The sequence below is a fragment of the Gobio gobio genome (genome assembly GCF_949357685.1).
Source record: "Gobio gobio genome assembly, chromosome: 17".
Classification (NCBI taxonomy): domain Eukaryota; kingdom Metazoa; phylum Chordata; class Actinopteri; order Cypriniformes; family Gobionidae; genus Gobio; species Gobio gobio.
Window position 1 is genome coordinate 29399975 of NC_137110.1, and position 16260 is coordinate 29416234.

The window sequence follows — 16260 nt, forward strand, 5'->3', positions numbered from 1 at the left end:
GTCATAAACACAATATCGGAAAGGCTATCTAGATTTGTAAATAACAAGCGAGTAAAACGATATTGGTCATAAACACATTATCTATATCCTAAATCTGAACAGTTTGCTGTACTTCAAATCGTACTGTGGCGAAAAGACATCTGATTTACCATCTCTCAGTTCCACCTTAAGAAATACACTTGACGTGATTGGAGAGCGCGAGAGCGCTGCAGCGGATCTGCGCTGCGTCTCTGCTGTCCTATATAAACCCACACGGGCTGCATAGAATCCGCGGACAGCTCCGTTGTGGTGGTGGAACAACACGTTACTCACACTTCAAACACTGGAAAAAAGGCAATTCGCAATGGAGAGAATCTCATGGACACTTTTTCTGCTTTCTCTCACATATTTGGAGGGATCTTCGCAAGATATCGGACAGACACAGTTCATCTGCACGTCCGTGCCTAAGGATATGGACCTGTGCGCAGCCACCATGCAGAACAGCGGACCAGCGGAGGATCTGAAGACTACAGTAATGCAGTTAAGAGAGATAGTCCTACAGCAGAAGGAAACTATCATGAATCAAAAGGAGACGATCAGGGAACTAACTTCCAAGTTGAGCCGCTGTGAGAGTCAGAGTGTTGTGGAGCCCGTGACTGGAGGTCGTTGGAAAGAACCGGGCAAAAACACGATGGGAGACGTGTCCCGCGGCCCGACAGATACTCTAACCCAACTCGGGCAGACTTTAGCCACCCTTAAACAGAGATTGGAAAACTTGGAGGTATGATGACGATTTGGACTTTTCATCAAGACGTGTGACTCCATATAGTGAAGGCTATTTCCTAATGGTCATATCCCGCAGTTCTTTAAACACATGAAGTCATGCAATGCATGATAAATTACATCAAGTTAAAATATTTGAAGCCATATTGAGTAATCTTAATGGGGTCGAAAGACTTAAGTGTTGGTCTTTGACAGATTTAGTAAATGTGTCTCTGGTTCACGGCAGGCTGCGCTAAGCCTGAAATTGGCTTAGTCTCATATACGTTTCCCATGCGTGCGTTTTAAAGTACTCCTTTGAATAAGCACCTCCTATCTCCTGTTTTCCCGTAGCAGTACAGCAGGAACAACGGCTCTGTCCAGGCGAACAGCATTAAAGATCTGCTTCAAAATAAGATAGATGATATGGAGAAGCAGGTGCTGTCCAGGGTCAATACTGTGGAGGAGAGCAAACCCGGGCAGAGGAACGACACGGATCAGCGCAATAGAGTGGAGACAACTCTCACCTCCTTACACCAGAGAATTAACGACCTGGAGAAAGGTAAGAGATCTCCTTCCAAGATAAATTTTGCATAGCCTATTTGTGATGCAAATAATACATCGGCTGGGCTGATCTGAATGCTACTACAATTATGTGTTTGAGAAGCATGGCTGGAAGTTACAGTAAAGCACCCAGCAATGTCTAGGCGATGTAATGTCGCAGAGGATGGTTTTGGAGGGTGAGCTGCAATAATCCGCGATGTAGTCTAATATTATGACGGATAATTAGCCTCCCAGCAAACATTATGACGTTTAATGACCGTTGAAAAGACGTCCCTCCGACACGTCCCGTCATGGTTGAAAAATAGTTCCAAAATGAAAGTTGAACGGACGTCTTCGACGTCATCTGGCCGTGAATACCACGTCTTTTCTGCGCGCCCCTGGACGTCTAAATGCGTCGTCTTCTGGATGTTTAAATGTGTCGTCTTCTGGATGTTTAAATGTGTTGCTGCATAATTTAAGTGTGTATATAAAATAATCACACACCCATTGTGTAACATCGTAAAATGCAATCAATTATGTCTTGGTTTTCACATTTTGACAGGTTCTAAAAAGGTTCAAAATCGGTCCAGTCAGACCTGAACGTCCATGAAACGTTTTAATCACGTGTACATCACAAACAAGAACACATTTGTGGACATAAGCAAAAAGAAGCATGTTCTGATTTAGCAAAACATTTTATTTTTTTGAACAGCCACAGATTTTCTTCTTTCATTAATGTTTAACATCCATTAACCAAACTAAAATAACAATTACAAAATACTGAATTATCATTATATAAAGGGATAGTTCACCCAAAAATTAAAATTAATTTACTCACCCTCACGTTTCAAACCTATACATTCCACATTTCTATGTTCTGCTGAACACAAAGATGTTTTAAAATTCTTTTGTAACCAAGCAGGTCTCGCCTCCCATTAACTACCATTGTAGGGAAAAATGATTATGGTAGTTAATGGGAGGTGAGAACTACTTGGTTACAAACATTCTTCAAGGGTCTTTTCTGACCCCAATGGACGTTTGCTCAAATAAAAAGTTCCCTTTGTGCAAATGGCATGAGACTTTGTACGGTTGTCAACACTCTCTAAATCTACAAATAAAAACAATTAATTGGATTGATATCTGTTTTTATGTTCGTGTGACAAAAAAAAGTCACACTCAGGCTGCTTAGAACAAATTTCATCCTCAAAAACAACAGAACATGCATACAGAAATGAAGTGGCACACTTCCAACAATGCATAAAACATCCACAATGCAAAATGATCATGCTCAAACACACACATACAGGAATATTTGTTCAATTTGTTATTGCTGTTCAGTTCATAGCATTTTGATGTTCATGTTGTGTATTGTTTACTCAATATGTAATAACTTAATTTCTGTAAATTTTTGTTCTGTTACAGTTAGTAACTGAAGTGTACATTCAATTTGTAGAATTATAAGAAAATCAGATGTTTGAAATAAAATGATAAATTCTAAAGACTCTGGTTTGATTCTAATCATAATGTAACATTGAAAAAAAATTCAGTACAAAAAAAATACTAAACTTTGACTAAATTAATTAATTTTAATTGTTATAATTGTGATTTCATAACATTTAGATATGAATCCAACTGTAAGATACTTGTGAAAAATGTCTTTCAGTCAGTCACATAGTAAGCAAATAGTGGAGCTTTGCAGCCATTTACTGGTAAAAGTCTTTTTTTTATTATTATTATTATAAAACTGTATTTTCCAAAGGATGGGCAAAAATCTTACACTAAACAATGTCAAATTATCCATGTTATCCCCACGAATGAAAGTTAGAATTTTGGGTCTTTTATAAAGTGAATTTTACATAAACTGATTTTGTGTTTTAATTTATTTATATAAATTTAACAATTATTATAAATTCTCCAAAAACTGCACAGATGTTGAGTAAAAACATTAATAAACATAGTTTATAAAATTACATTTTGTTGCCTGGGGTCTGTGGAGTCCCTCTTAATTCCCAAATTAAGAGGGTTAAACAAGGGTTAGACATCTTTTTGTTCAGCAGAACATAGAAAGGTATACAGGTTTGAAACACGAGGGTGAGTAAATGACAACAATTTTCATTTTTGGGGGAACTATCCCTTAAACACATTAAAGTAGTTATTTTGTTTGTAATTTTTTGTAACCATCACCAACAGCTCTTCCTGGAGAGTGATTCAGGTGTTCTGCTATTGCTGCATCAATCTCAGAGTCCACCTATTCACAGCATCTGAGGGAAGAGAATATATTTATTTTTAAAATAATAGGAAAAATTTGAGGTAAATGACATGCACTTATTTTCAAAATGTATTGCAAAAATGATCTCACAGCTCAATAAAAAATAAATAAAAACATGCAACAAGATGAATGAATCATGAGTTAAACATAAGAAAAATGTAATCAACATGCATTACATTTTATTTTACTCTATAAAAGATGTTCTGCTCTAAATGGGTGTTAGTGGGGGATGGAAGCATTACTTTCTGAAAGAAACTCTCAAAAGGCTACATTAATAGGTTACAGTAATAACTTGTGCTGTATAATTAAACGTGTTTAAGTTGAAAGTAACGTTTAGCCTACTAGCTAATTAGCCAAAACTCAAGTAATTCTCTGTTGACAACGTGGGCCTCATTTCTTTCGGTTCCTTCATGTTAAACAAGTAAAACTCAAGTAAATTTATCAAATACTACAAAATGTACTTACCCAACAGTAGATTTTTAATAATATATCAAACTCTCTCCGCAAGTCCTCTTCTCCTCGTGGTTGTAATGTAGACAGGAACTGGAGAACGGAACGCTATCTCGCGAGATAATCTATAATATCGCGGGATTTTGAAATATCGCTAGATTTATTAATATCTTTTGTTACTACATCTTGGCAGCACAGTTCAAGTCAGACTTAATGGTTATAGGATATATTACTGTTTTACATATGCATAGGCTACATTCCATAAAAATAATAACAACGAATACATAAAACGGGTTGAAATAATGACTAAAATGCAGTGGGTTCACAATCACTTAACCACACAGAGCACTTTGTGATTTTAAATATATTTAGCCTATATTCAAAATAAATTAAATATAGGCTAAATCTTGTATTTCATAAAGGTTTTTTTTATGGGTCTTGACTGGACGTGTACGGGACGTCAGTGGACGTCTATTCACAACCTCTTAAAAACTACTTGGGGCACTTAAATTAATTATTGCAGTATTAACCATGCAAGGTGTAAGCAGCTTCTGCATATTTCACAATGATTTCATAGAGGGTCATCATGGACTATAAATGCACGTGTAAAAGACGTCACCATAGTGACGTCCTCTTACGACGGATTCACAACAGGGTATATATTGAACTACACATAGCTAAAAGTCAAAGTAACTATTATACATGCAACCGGAGAGAACTGTAGACAGGTACAAATGTATCTGAGTGCATTTTTAAGAATGTTCTGTGTTACATACTTTTACCGATTTATGCCGTCCTACCGCGACTATTTTTGGCCAGGGACACGACGTTGCCGTCGGACCAATGTTTGCTGGGCTTGGTCATTCTCAAAGGAAGTAGGTCTTCTCTGCAGAGCTGTGTAAAGTTTGCTGTTCAAAGCACAGCCAGCTCAGCTCAGCATTCGAGAGTCAAAGCAGTGCCACTTCTCAAAATTTTTAATATAATCACCAGTTTCACAAATTTACAAAAAGAATCAAATGTTATATTTATTGATTGATTGATTGATTGAATGAGTTTGATTGGTACCCTTACATAGTCGTCTTGATTTCAAAGAAAAAACACTTAATTTACAGTCAGTCCCACAACTGGCCATCTTGGTGCCCAAAGCATAAATTTACACTCTAAAAAATGCTGGGTTAAAAATAACCCAAGTTGGGTTGAAAATGGACAAACCCAGCAGTTGGGTTGTTTAAACCCAGCGATTGGGTTAATTTAATCCAGCAATTGGGTTGTTTTAAGCAAACATTTAACCGAACCGCTGGGTTAAAACAACCCATTTACTGGGTTAAAACAACCAAACCGCTGGGTTTGTCCATTTTGAACATATATATATATATATATATATATATATATATATATATATATATATATATATATATATATATATATATATATATATATATATATATATATATATATATATATATATATATATATATATATATATAGAGAGAGAGAGAGAGAGAGAGAGAGAGAGAGAGAGAGAGAATTTTATTTAAATCCTAACAGTCATTACTTTTTACTATGCAGGTTCAAAAAGTAACAGGCCACTGGACAAGTTTCAGATAACATTTCCCTTAAGAACAAATTACATGTATGCCAAAGGGAAGAACAGTCTACCAGAAATGTATGCCTTCTCTTTCTGCTTGTGGATAAAGTCCAACGCATCACCCGGGGTGGGAACACCCTTCTCCTATGCTGTTCCTGGACAAGCCAATGAGCTTGTTCTCATAGAATGGGGGAACAATCCAATGGAGATTCTCATAAATGATAAGGTACAGTTTCAGAAACAATAATGCAATTATATAATGCATAACATGATTGTGAGGTGCTGCATTAGAGATGTATCTTTGGGTTTGCTTATATCAGTGGTTCTCAAAGTGTGGTACGAGCTGCCTCTAGTGGTACGCAGAGGAATCACTAAATAAATTAATAAACACATACATTTTAATTTAATCTTTATTTGAGTAAAGTTTTTGTTTTACATTTAAGTACAGAACAGTTTTAAATGAACTTTACAACACATTTTAATTTAATCATTATTTAATTATTTACCTGTATGTAAGCACAGTGCAGTGTTAATGTTAAAGTGGCTGACAACAATCAATATTCTTATTAGGAATAAACTGCCTAGTTTTTGAACTGTGCAGAGCTGTGGCTGAATAGTTAGGCCTACTACGCTACTGTATTTTAAAGTTGGTCATTATGGTGGTACTTGGAGAGCCAAATATTTTCTGAGGTGGTACTTGGTCTAAAAAGTTAGAGAACCACTGGCTTAGATAAATGCTGAAGTCTTTTAGCACTTGTAAAAAGAAGAGCAATGCAAGTAATCCACAGTGTAACTTTACAGGTTGCAAAATTACCTTTCATCATCAACGATGATAAATGGCATTACATCTGCATAACATGGACGACTCGTGATGGAGTATGGGAAGCATTTCAGGATGGTGTTCTCCGTGGAACTGGAGAAAATCTGGCACCCTACCACCCAATCAAACCCAACGGTGTGCTGGTGTTAGGTCAGGAGCAGGTAAGACTCAAAAGTATGCCTATTAGGTTTAGGCTATGTTTACACAACAACAATGTACTAATAACAGATGACAACTTTGTCAAAACGATCTCCATTCACAAGGATCTGCATGCCAGGCTAACTTTGGCGATGTCATTTTGTCAAGAAACACGTGTAATACGCATGCGTGGACATGCACATGATGTCACCGTTTACGTGTTTTTGTTATTTACATGGAGACGTTAAAGGTATTTTTTCACCTTGCACATTGAAACCTGTTTTTAAAAGCTTGCATTTTGAGGCCCCCAAAACGCTGTTGTTGTGTAAATGAAGGGCCAAAACGCATAAAAAGTTTTCTGTTTTCAGTTAAAAAAAACGGTGTCGTGTAAACATACACTAAGTCAAATTACAATGACAAGGAACACATGCAAACAGAACAGAACCAAACCAAAACAGAATATACATGTTACAGTCACTTGTTAAAATATGAACTATCTAAAATTTAACTATAAACATATTTTATGTTTGAAACAAGTTGAGTTTTGAAACAAAAACAAAAAAAGTGAGAAGTAGCCTTCTACATTAATACTTGCAGCTACTACAATTTACTAATATGGAAACAAGATTAACTTATAAGCAAGTAATAGCAAATTTAGGACAGGTTCCCTATTAGGCAATCAATAATTACTGAAACAATACAAGAAAATAATGGTCTAGATCACTAGTAATTCTTGAAGATTGTATTTTTTTTTACTCTGAACATGGTAATAAAATGCTTCATAATTACTCGTATTAACTAGTCACTCTTCAAAAACTACTAGTGATCTAGCCTTGAGCCAGGCACTCTTCTGTCCATTCACATGCGCATGACGTCATCATTTTCACAAATTCAAGCATTTGTTGTTTACATGGAGACGTTAAAGGCATCGTCTTTTTAAAACCTTGCACTTTGAAACAGCTTTTCAAAAGCTTGCATTTTCAGAATGGCCAAACCACAAAAAAAGTTTTCTGTTTTCATTTGAAAACGGTGTCATACCCTCAATTTATGTAGAAAATGTCAGCTATTATTAAAAAATGTAATAAATCTATTGATCATGCTTACTTGGACCTAACAAGTTTGCCTGCTGTTTAGCAACCTGAAATTGAATTTGGCTGCTTTTTGTTTTTGCAGGACACACTTGGTGGAGGTTTTGATGCAACCCAAGCTTTTGTAGGTGAACTGGCAAACTTCAATATATGGGATAGAAAATTGACAGCTGGCGAAATTTACAACCTGGCAACCTGCAACAACAGAGCACAAGCTGGTAATGTGTTTTCATGGTCAGAGAGTAATATCGATGTGTTCGGTGGAGCCACTAAATGGACTTTTGAGCCCTGCCATCAGCTCAACTGAACTGCAATGGGGCCGGATCCATGTTTCTAATTTTTGTCTTTCTTGTCCTCGGTTTGTGAAAAAAAAAAAAAAACAGTTCTTGATGAAACGATTCAAAGGTAAGTATAAACCTGGGGTTTCTATGAATACCTAAATATTTCTGTGCAAAACTATAATAATTTTTTTGTCTTGAGGAAATAGTTGTCTTGCGAAGTGGACACAGTTTACTTATTTTTTCATTCATATATTTATTTGAAGGGGCCAACAACTGACAACAACAACAACTTTGCAGCATTTTGGGCAGTAAAGCAACATCCCTCTTGGGTTTTTTTTTTTTTTTTTTTTTAATGAACACACTTTGTTGATAATCCAATCACAAATCGTCACCATTTTTAATATCTGCCCTTAACAGTACCCCATTCCCACCGGATCTTGCACTGTGATGGACTTGAAAATAGGATGGGAGAAAAGTATTTATTTATTTATTTGGAAAAATATTATTTAAAAGGATAGCACTTCCTGTATTTGATTCCAGTGATCTCATCGATGTTTCTGTAAGAATCTTGTTTAGTTGCCAACATGCTTACAGTCTGAGTGCCTTGAGCTGATGTATCAGTTCAGCACACACTTTTAGTTTGCTTACTCATTGTGCGCAATAACATTTTGCTTTTATTGATTAATTATTGTTTTTATGAAATGTGTTCAACAACGATTGTTAAGGTTCTGGTGTGTTTTGGCTCTGGTGTGTTTTACTGTTTTAAGAATGTAATGCATACAGTAACAGCATGATTTATCAAATGCTGCAACATCAATACTGACATCTGCTTCTATTGTTTTGGGTTGGGTTTTTTATTGTATTGATATATGCTAAAAGCATGGCACTACTTAAATATGATAAAGATCTAATTTTTGTAATAAAATTGTGATATGTACAATTTATAAATAGTATTTTTCCTCTGCAGTCATTCTTACTCAAATACTGTTTAGTAGAGGGTTAGAGAGATATAGGATAAAGCATAAATCAATGTCTAAATTTGATATACAGTCAAACCAAAATTTATTCAGACACCTTCAACATTTTCTCACATCACAGTTTATTCGCTATAGTTTAGAAAATGGTAATAATATATGACAATAACTCATAAATCTATGATTTAATCTTGATATTGTCAGATAACTTTGATAGAGGTTAGAAGGTATGTAATGGATTACAATCAACCAATCAGCTGTCAGCTTTTAAATATAAGTAGACAATTAGATAATACCAATTTAGGTCAACCAATTAGCAAGCAATGCTTTTTTCAGTCTGTGGTGTAAAAGGTCGCGGCAGCTATTGTAAGTCCACAAGACCGAAAATGCATATGAAGTGTCAAGTCAATCAAGTCTACTTTATTTATTTAGCACTTTTTACAATGCAGATTGTTTCAAAGCAGCTTCACAGTGTTAAACAGGTAAATAATGCAACAGAATTTTATTCGGCCGTACAGCCTTTCCTGAGAAAACGGTGATGTCATCAGCTCATTTCAATTATCATACAGTGACAATGTGGGCATTAGATTAGTAATTAGATCAGTAATTTAGTTTATATGGTTAATTTAGTTTACTAATTAGTTTTATTTGGATATTTAGTTTAAAAATGTAGTGTGCCATTTGGGATTCAGCCAAAGGAGATAATAGTGTGCACTCCGATGTCTCAAGCCAAAATCTCCGGTTTCACTGGCTACACGACAACACTGCAACCGGAGTTTCTAAAAATCTTCACACTGGGAGGAGTTTTCAAAAAGGTTTGATTTCAGAGATCAGATACTGTGTGTGTAGATCAGATCAGGGCCTAAAGCGGTTTCATAAAAGATCATTGAAGTTCACACAATCCCACTAATTTGATTTGATCCCACTAATTGTTTACCTAGTCAAGATAATTGCGCGTGCATGCTTTTCTTAAGCAGTCCTAGAGGTTGATCATGGATCAAATCGATCCACCATAGCAAATAGCAAATATTTTGTGCTGTTTTATTCGTTTGAGACATGGGGCCAGATTTACATCTGTTTTACAATTTTCTGTAAAGTGTCTTTGAGTACTTAGAAAAGCGCTTACAAATTAAATGTATTATTATTATTTATTATTATTACTAACAGCTTGCGCCAGCGCAAACCCTCTTTTGGCATTAAAAAATGACTGTCAGGATTTACTAAAGACAGTGAAAAATGTGTGCTAAAAAAGGAGTGGAAAGGGTTATTTTTGTGGCTGACCTTATTGCATATGCTGTTTAGTAAATCTGGTCCATGGTGTTTTCCTCATTTCACAGGTATATTCCCCATCTGTAAATGTTAGAAAGTCATGCAAATATTTATATTTTACTGCTAAAGTTTACAGTGAACGAGCGCTGCTGCGCACCAAAGAGATGGAGCACAATAGAATATGAGTGCAATAATTCTGAATAAAATACATTTTGCCAAAATATTTTTTTTTGGACATTAATTCTAATAATTGTGCCTTATGTGCAATTTTAAACCTACAAGTAAGTGTATTTTTATGATAACAGTAACTGTAAAGGGACTATTGTAATGGGGTAAATCAAATGTAGGCTAATTTAGCCAACTGTAGGCCAATTACTAAGCTCAGATTCATCTTACCAGTTAAAATTTTGTCTGTGCTTTTGTTATTATTTAATGTACGGTACTACAGCTGCCAAACAAAAACAGAGAAATATATCATATATTTTAAAACAAATCTAATTACATCTTGGGCACAAAACAGACGGTAAGAAAAGAAAACCTGTAGGTTACACATATACGTACATACATACATATACATATTTATACACTGAACAAAATTATAAATGCAACACTTTTGTTTTGGCCACCATTTTTCATGAGCTAAACTCAATGATCTAAGACTTTTTACCCATTTACACGTAAATGGTTATTTTGAAAAACTGAGACATTTCCCTTCGTTTGCGCAATTGCGCCCTTCGTTTACACGCAAACGGAGAATTCGCCTCTGAAAAAGAGTCTTTCTAAAAACTCCGGCCAGAGTGGAGATTTTGAAAATCTTTGTTTGCTCATTTGTATGTAAACTGAGACAAACGGGTGTTTAGGCAGCCAACGTCACAGTATGCGCCAGAGCTCGCACCTACGTCAAAAGTGCGACCTATGTGTTTACATGTGATCATGGAAGCGTTCAGAGTAGTAGTCGCATTTATGTTGGTGCAAACACTTCTCGTGTGTTTGCATTTGCAAATACAGCTGCTCCCTGGGCGAACAGCTGTCTATTTTCGGGATTCTCGTTACACCGCCACCTACAGGTTTGGCATGCTCTTGACGGCATATATACATGGGTACGTGTAAATGAACACTTTTCTGAAAACTGACATGTGTGCACAATGTTATTTTTGAAAACGGAGAGGTTGAAATGTCCGTTTATGAAAATAGCCACGTGTAAACGTAGCCTTAGTGAGCACTTCTCCTTTACCAAGATAATCTATCCACCTCACAGGTGTGGCGTATATTGATGCTGATTAGACAGCATGATTATTGCACAGGTGTGCCTTAGGCTGGTCACAATAAAAGGACATTCTAAAATGTGCAGTTTTATCAAACAGCACAATGCCACAGATGTTGCAAATTTTGAGGGAACGTGCAATTGGCATGCTGACTGCAGGAATGTCCACCATAGCTGTTGCCCGTGAATTGAATGTTAATTTCTCTACCATAAATCATCTCCAAAGGTGTTTCAGATAATACATTCAACCGGCCTCACAACCACAGACCACGTGTAACCACACCAGCCCAGGACCTCCACATCCAGCATCTTCGAACGATGATCAAAACATAGATGGAGTAGATCAAGTTCATCAACACCACCAAAGCTTCACAGTCGTTTCCTCTTCCTGGGTCGACATTTTATTCGGTAAGATTAGGCAGTTTTGATTTATATGCTGTTTAATGTGCTGTTCACGTTATTTTACATTTGCGTAAGCAATCTTCTATTACTTGTTTCTGCTTCTTCTTCACCTGTGTTTTGATCCGGAGATTCAGTACTCTTTCAGAAGATGCATAATTGTGCCCCCTACAGTATAACAGTAAAAAAACACGGATACCCGGAAAATTCAGTCAGTGGCGGAGAAAGAGTGAAGTAGATCTGAAGTAAATTCCTATGTACACTACCAGTGGACTTGCCTACTCAAAAATTCAGATACTCTGATACTGAATGATGTGAACATATGAATGATGTGAATATGAACATATCTGTTTTGTTTATAAATCAATATTTTCAAACAATGTTTATGTTTATAAGACTGTATGTAAAACTGTGAAAAAAGTAGCCTATTGAGTTTTAGTGTCCTGTCCTTTTCATCATGGCAGATGACCAAAACAACCTTTGTTGCATTCATTTCTTATTATCACTGTAAAGCTGCTTTTAAACAATCTGTATTGTAAAAAATGCTATATAAATGAAGGTGACTTGACTTGGTAGCTTCTCCTACTGTAGCAAATTGCTGGGTGGAAACTGCTTTACTCCCAAATGTTTTGTGATATTTTACTTTTGTGCAAAAGTTAAATTTGTAACTTTGGATGGAAACATAGCTACTGTAGCTCATCATCACCAAAAAAAAAAAAAAAAAAAAAAAACACCTGACTGTGTGACAACAAAACACCATCAATGGCAGTAATCACAGTCTGCTTACTATGAGAATGTGAGTAAAATCATGTTAACACATAAAACTTAAGCTGCTACTCTGCTTTAATTGACTGGATGAAGCAAGCTAACATAGATTTTGCCTCTAGTAATACCAGAGGTCTGGGATAGGCAAAGACATTCAATAGTGTCTGGCTGCAGACAAGACGAGATGCACTCTCAGCCGCGCATGCGCACTAAACGAGATGCACTCTCAGCCGCGCATGCGCACTAAACGCGATGCACTCTCAGCCGCACATGCGCACTAAACGAGATGCACTCTCAGCCGCGCATGCGCACTAAACGAGATGCACTCAGCCGCGCATTCGCACTAAACGTGATGCACTCTCAGCCGCGCATGCGCACTAAACGAGATGCACTCTCAGCCGCGCATGCGCACTAAACGAGGTTAACTCGTATTAAGACCGTAGATTACGCATGCACTCGATGCCGCGCATAAATAAATGATATATACATTTTACACTACCGCGCAAAAGTGTTTGATCAGTAAGATTTTCATTTATTTGATTTTTAATGATTTTGCTTATCAAGGCTGAACTTATTTGATGAAAAGTAGATGCAAAAAATACATATATTGCGATTCACAATAAGTTTTGTATTTTAATACATTTTAAAAATGTATTTGTCATGCACTGCTGAACTTTCATCATCCATTAATCCAGTTTTCAGTGTCACGTGATCCGTCAGAAATCTAATACTGATTAATCACCATTGTTAGAAACAACTTATGTTTACAGCCTGTTATAATTTTATTCTAAAGATTCTGTGAAAAATAAAACAAACAGAATTTATTCAATATTAAATTCTTAAATGTCTAAAAACATCTTTACTTACACATTAATAAATGAATTCATATCATGAATATAAATATTTTTGTCAGTATATTAATAAAATAGAAAACTGATATTTTAAATTATAATATTTCAGTTTTCCTGTATTTTTTTTAATAAATATGGCATACATGACCATAATAAACTTTTAAAACATAAAAAAAAAAGATTATATATTATATATTTAGCTGCTGAAGTTCGGTATATATGTACATATAAGTTTATTAAGATGTACATCTCAAAATATTGAGAAAAATCACCTTTAAAGATGTCCAAATTAACTTTATAATGAATTATATCATAGCTTAACAAGCCAGTCACATTGTTACAGCTGCATTCAATGTTAATATACTTCCAAACACACCATAAAAAAACAGCAGTTGGTCGTGGTTGAGGTTTGTAAATTATATAGATAGATAGATAGATAGATAGATAGAGAGAGAGAGAGAGAGAGAGAGAGAGAGAGAGAGAGAGAGAGAGAGAGAGAGAGAGAGAGAGAGATACAAAAACATTACATAAGAAAAAAAAATAAAATAATGGACAATGTTTTGTTTGTTTAATCTTGTTTGCGAGAAAAGATTGGTGCGAGGTGCATGTGGTCCACCACATTATCTACAAATGTATGCATGTCCTGCATAACTGTAAAGATAAACATCAGTGGCTCTACAAGATCGTCCTCTATAAACTCTGCACTGCAGTACTTTTCCAAGGCCTCAATGGCTTCCTCATCCTCCATGCACAGTATACGAGGAAGCTGAACTGAGCCAAGAAGATTGCCAGAGTTCTCCAAGTACCACTGACTGGCAATCTTAAGATTCGCCATGATACGCGCCTAAGAAAAAAAACAATGCAAAAGAGGAAAATTTTAAATATGCTGAACAATAATGGCTGCGAACCCTAATAAAACCTACTTTTCGTGCAGCCACCTGCTTCTCCGATGTAGACTCGTTTGTTTCATCTTCCTAAAAAACATGAAGATTGAATTTGAACCTTTTTAAAAAGTAACTGACACTTTTTCTGAGGAGCTGCAACAAAGCAAAGGTACGAGTTACCTGTACATGGAAAGGCTTTTCCTGTTAGTGGAAAAAATACAGCACAAGTATAGCTAGTATATGATAACATGCCATTTTTAACCTCATTATTTCCAAGTATGTTTTTACCTGAGAGATTTGATCAAACTTCCTCTTTGGCAACCTAAATACAGGCTGCTGATCACCTCTCAGGAAGGCTTTGGACTCTTCTGCATAATGGGCAAACAGTTTTCCATGTCTGGAAAATAGAGATTAAAGATTGATTATTGCATAGTTCCTTATTCATGAAAGCTTTAAGTATTCAGAGGCCAAAAAACAAACTGTACCGATCCAGTCCGAAGTTCTCCATTAACATGATGCACCACCATTTCCTCAGCCCTGCCATGTCCAGCTGCTCAAAGCATAAAAGTTTATGCCTTTTGTAAGTTATACTGTCTCCAAGTTATTAATCTTATAATATTACTTACAATTGTGTAGTCAAATGGGGCATCCAGCACAACGTACAATGCAGACTATAAATGAAAGACGAATTAGTATTAGGAATACTATATAGGAATATATTATTAAACTACAAACATATTGTACACCTTACCATCAACATGAATATGCCACAGTCGTTTCCATATGGCTGTCCTGGAAAACCCTGAAATATAATGAAGGGGGGGGGGGGGGGGGGGGGGTAAGCACAATTTCATAGATAGATTGATTGAACGACTGATAGACAGAATGATAGACAGCAACCTGTAAATCAAGGCCTGTTTTTTCTGTCCATTTTCCGGGTATTATCCTGTATGCAATGTCCCTGTCAAGAATTCAAAGGACAAATACATGTAACACTGTACAACCTGCATACTTCAATATCTACAACAGTCTCTCAAACGGGGGCCCGTTTCATATACACTGGACATCCATAATCTCAGTGTAATTTTTGTTTTTCTGCCTTGGCAATCACCATCGATAAGGCCAAAATTAAAATAGATTAAGCCAGAATTAAATAGAGAACCCCAGTATGAGAAACCTGCTCATGAATGCTCATAAAAGAAAAACTTTAAAGTTCAAGCTAACAACTGAACTCATTTACAGCCAACTTGAAGAAAGAGACTAGTCAAAAGGAACAGACCAGCTCTAAACAGCAGAACCAACATCTACAGCTGGGATGACAAACTCAGTTCCTAAACACATCTGATCCAGCTAATCGCATCCTTCGAGCTTATTTGAAAACTACATGGTTTTGGAGAAGAGTTGGAACTAAGCTCTGCTGTGGCTGTCCAGGAACTGAGTTGACACCCTTTATATGCAGAGTTGTCGAGAAGTCAGGCCTTAAGCAGAAGTTCTTTATCACCTAGGAATGTCAGTTTGGAATGTGGAATGAAAAATGTGCTGAGTGACTTATGATTTATTTAATTTTTTTGACAACTGTCATCTGTACCTCCAAAATGAAAAGGGCCCTGGTGAAAAAGAGAAATCTGCTTGAACAGATGAACTTGATCAATGAACCTGAACAGATGAACTTGATAAATGAACCTGAACAGAGAAATGTCATAAGAACGTGACCTTCTCTAAACAATGATTTTATCTAAAGACCTTAACAGTGATTTGTATCTCTGATCACCAAATCCATGCGGTGTCTCATAACATTTAGAATCTAGATGGAGAATCACACTCTGTGCTGGTTTCAAAACCTAAAGAAATTCACTTTAAATCAAACTATTACAATGACATGTACTCTATAAACATACTGCATTTACCATAAATATGACAATCCTTACATACAATTATC

At 36.0% G+C, this 16260-nt stretch overlaps 1 protein-coding gene and 1 long non-coding RNA gene across 3 annotated transcripts; one reads left to right on the forward strand and one right to left on the reverse strand.

Moving 5' to 3' along the window:
* The first annotated feature begins 276 nt into the window (after positions 1-276).
* Positions 277-8857, forward strand: LOC307141502 (neuronal pentraxin-1-like). 2 transcript variants are annotated; one of them, XM_079841758.1, is made up of 7 exons: positions 277-760; positions 1093-1300; positions 5570-5814; positions 6390-6569; positions 7720-7852; positions 8018-8039; positions 8179-8857. In XM_079841758.1, the coding sequence occupies exons 1-7, from the start codon at positions 344-346 to the stop codon at positions 8225-8227; spliced, it is 1254 nt and encodes a 417-aa protein (XP_079697884.1). In that variant the 5' UTR covers positions 277-343; the 3' UTR covers positions 8228-8857. The 2 variants fall into 2 exon arrangements, with proteins under 2 accessions (XP_079697884.1, XP_079697883.1); XM_079841757.1 differs by having other exon boundaries at positions 7720-8039; positions 8179-8213.
* On the reverse strand, positions 1958-4137 carry LOC307141503. Its single transcript, XR_013818354.1, has 2 exons — positions 4016-4137; positions 1958-3542 (listed from the first exon to the last, which is right to left on the reverse strand). It is a non-coding gene; the product is annotated as an uncharacterized lncRNA (long non-coding RNA).
* Positions 8858-16260: the final 7403 nt, after the last annotated feature.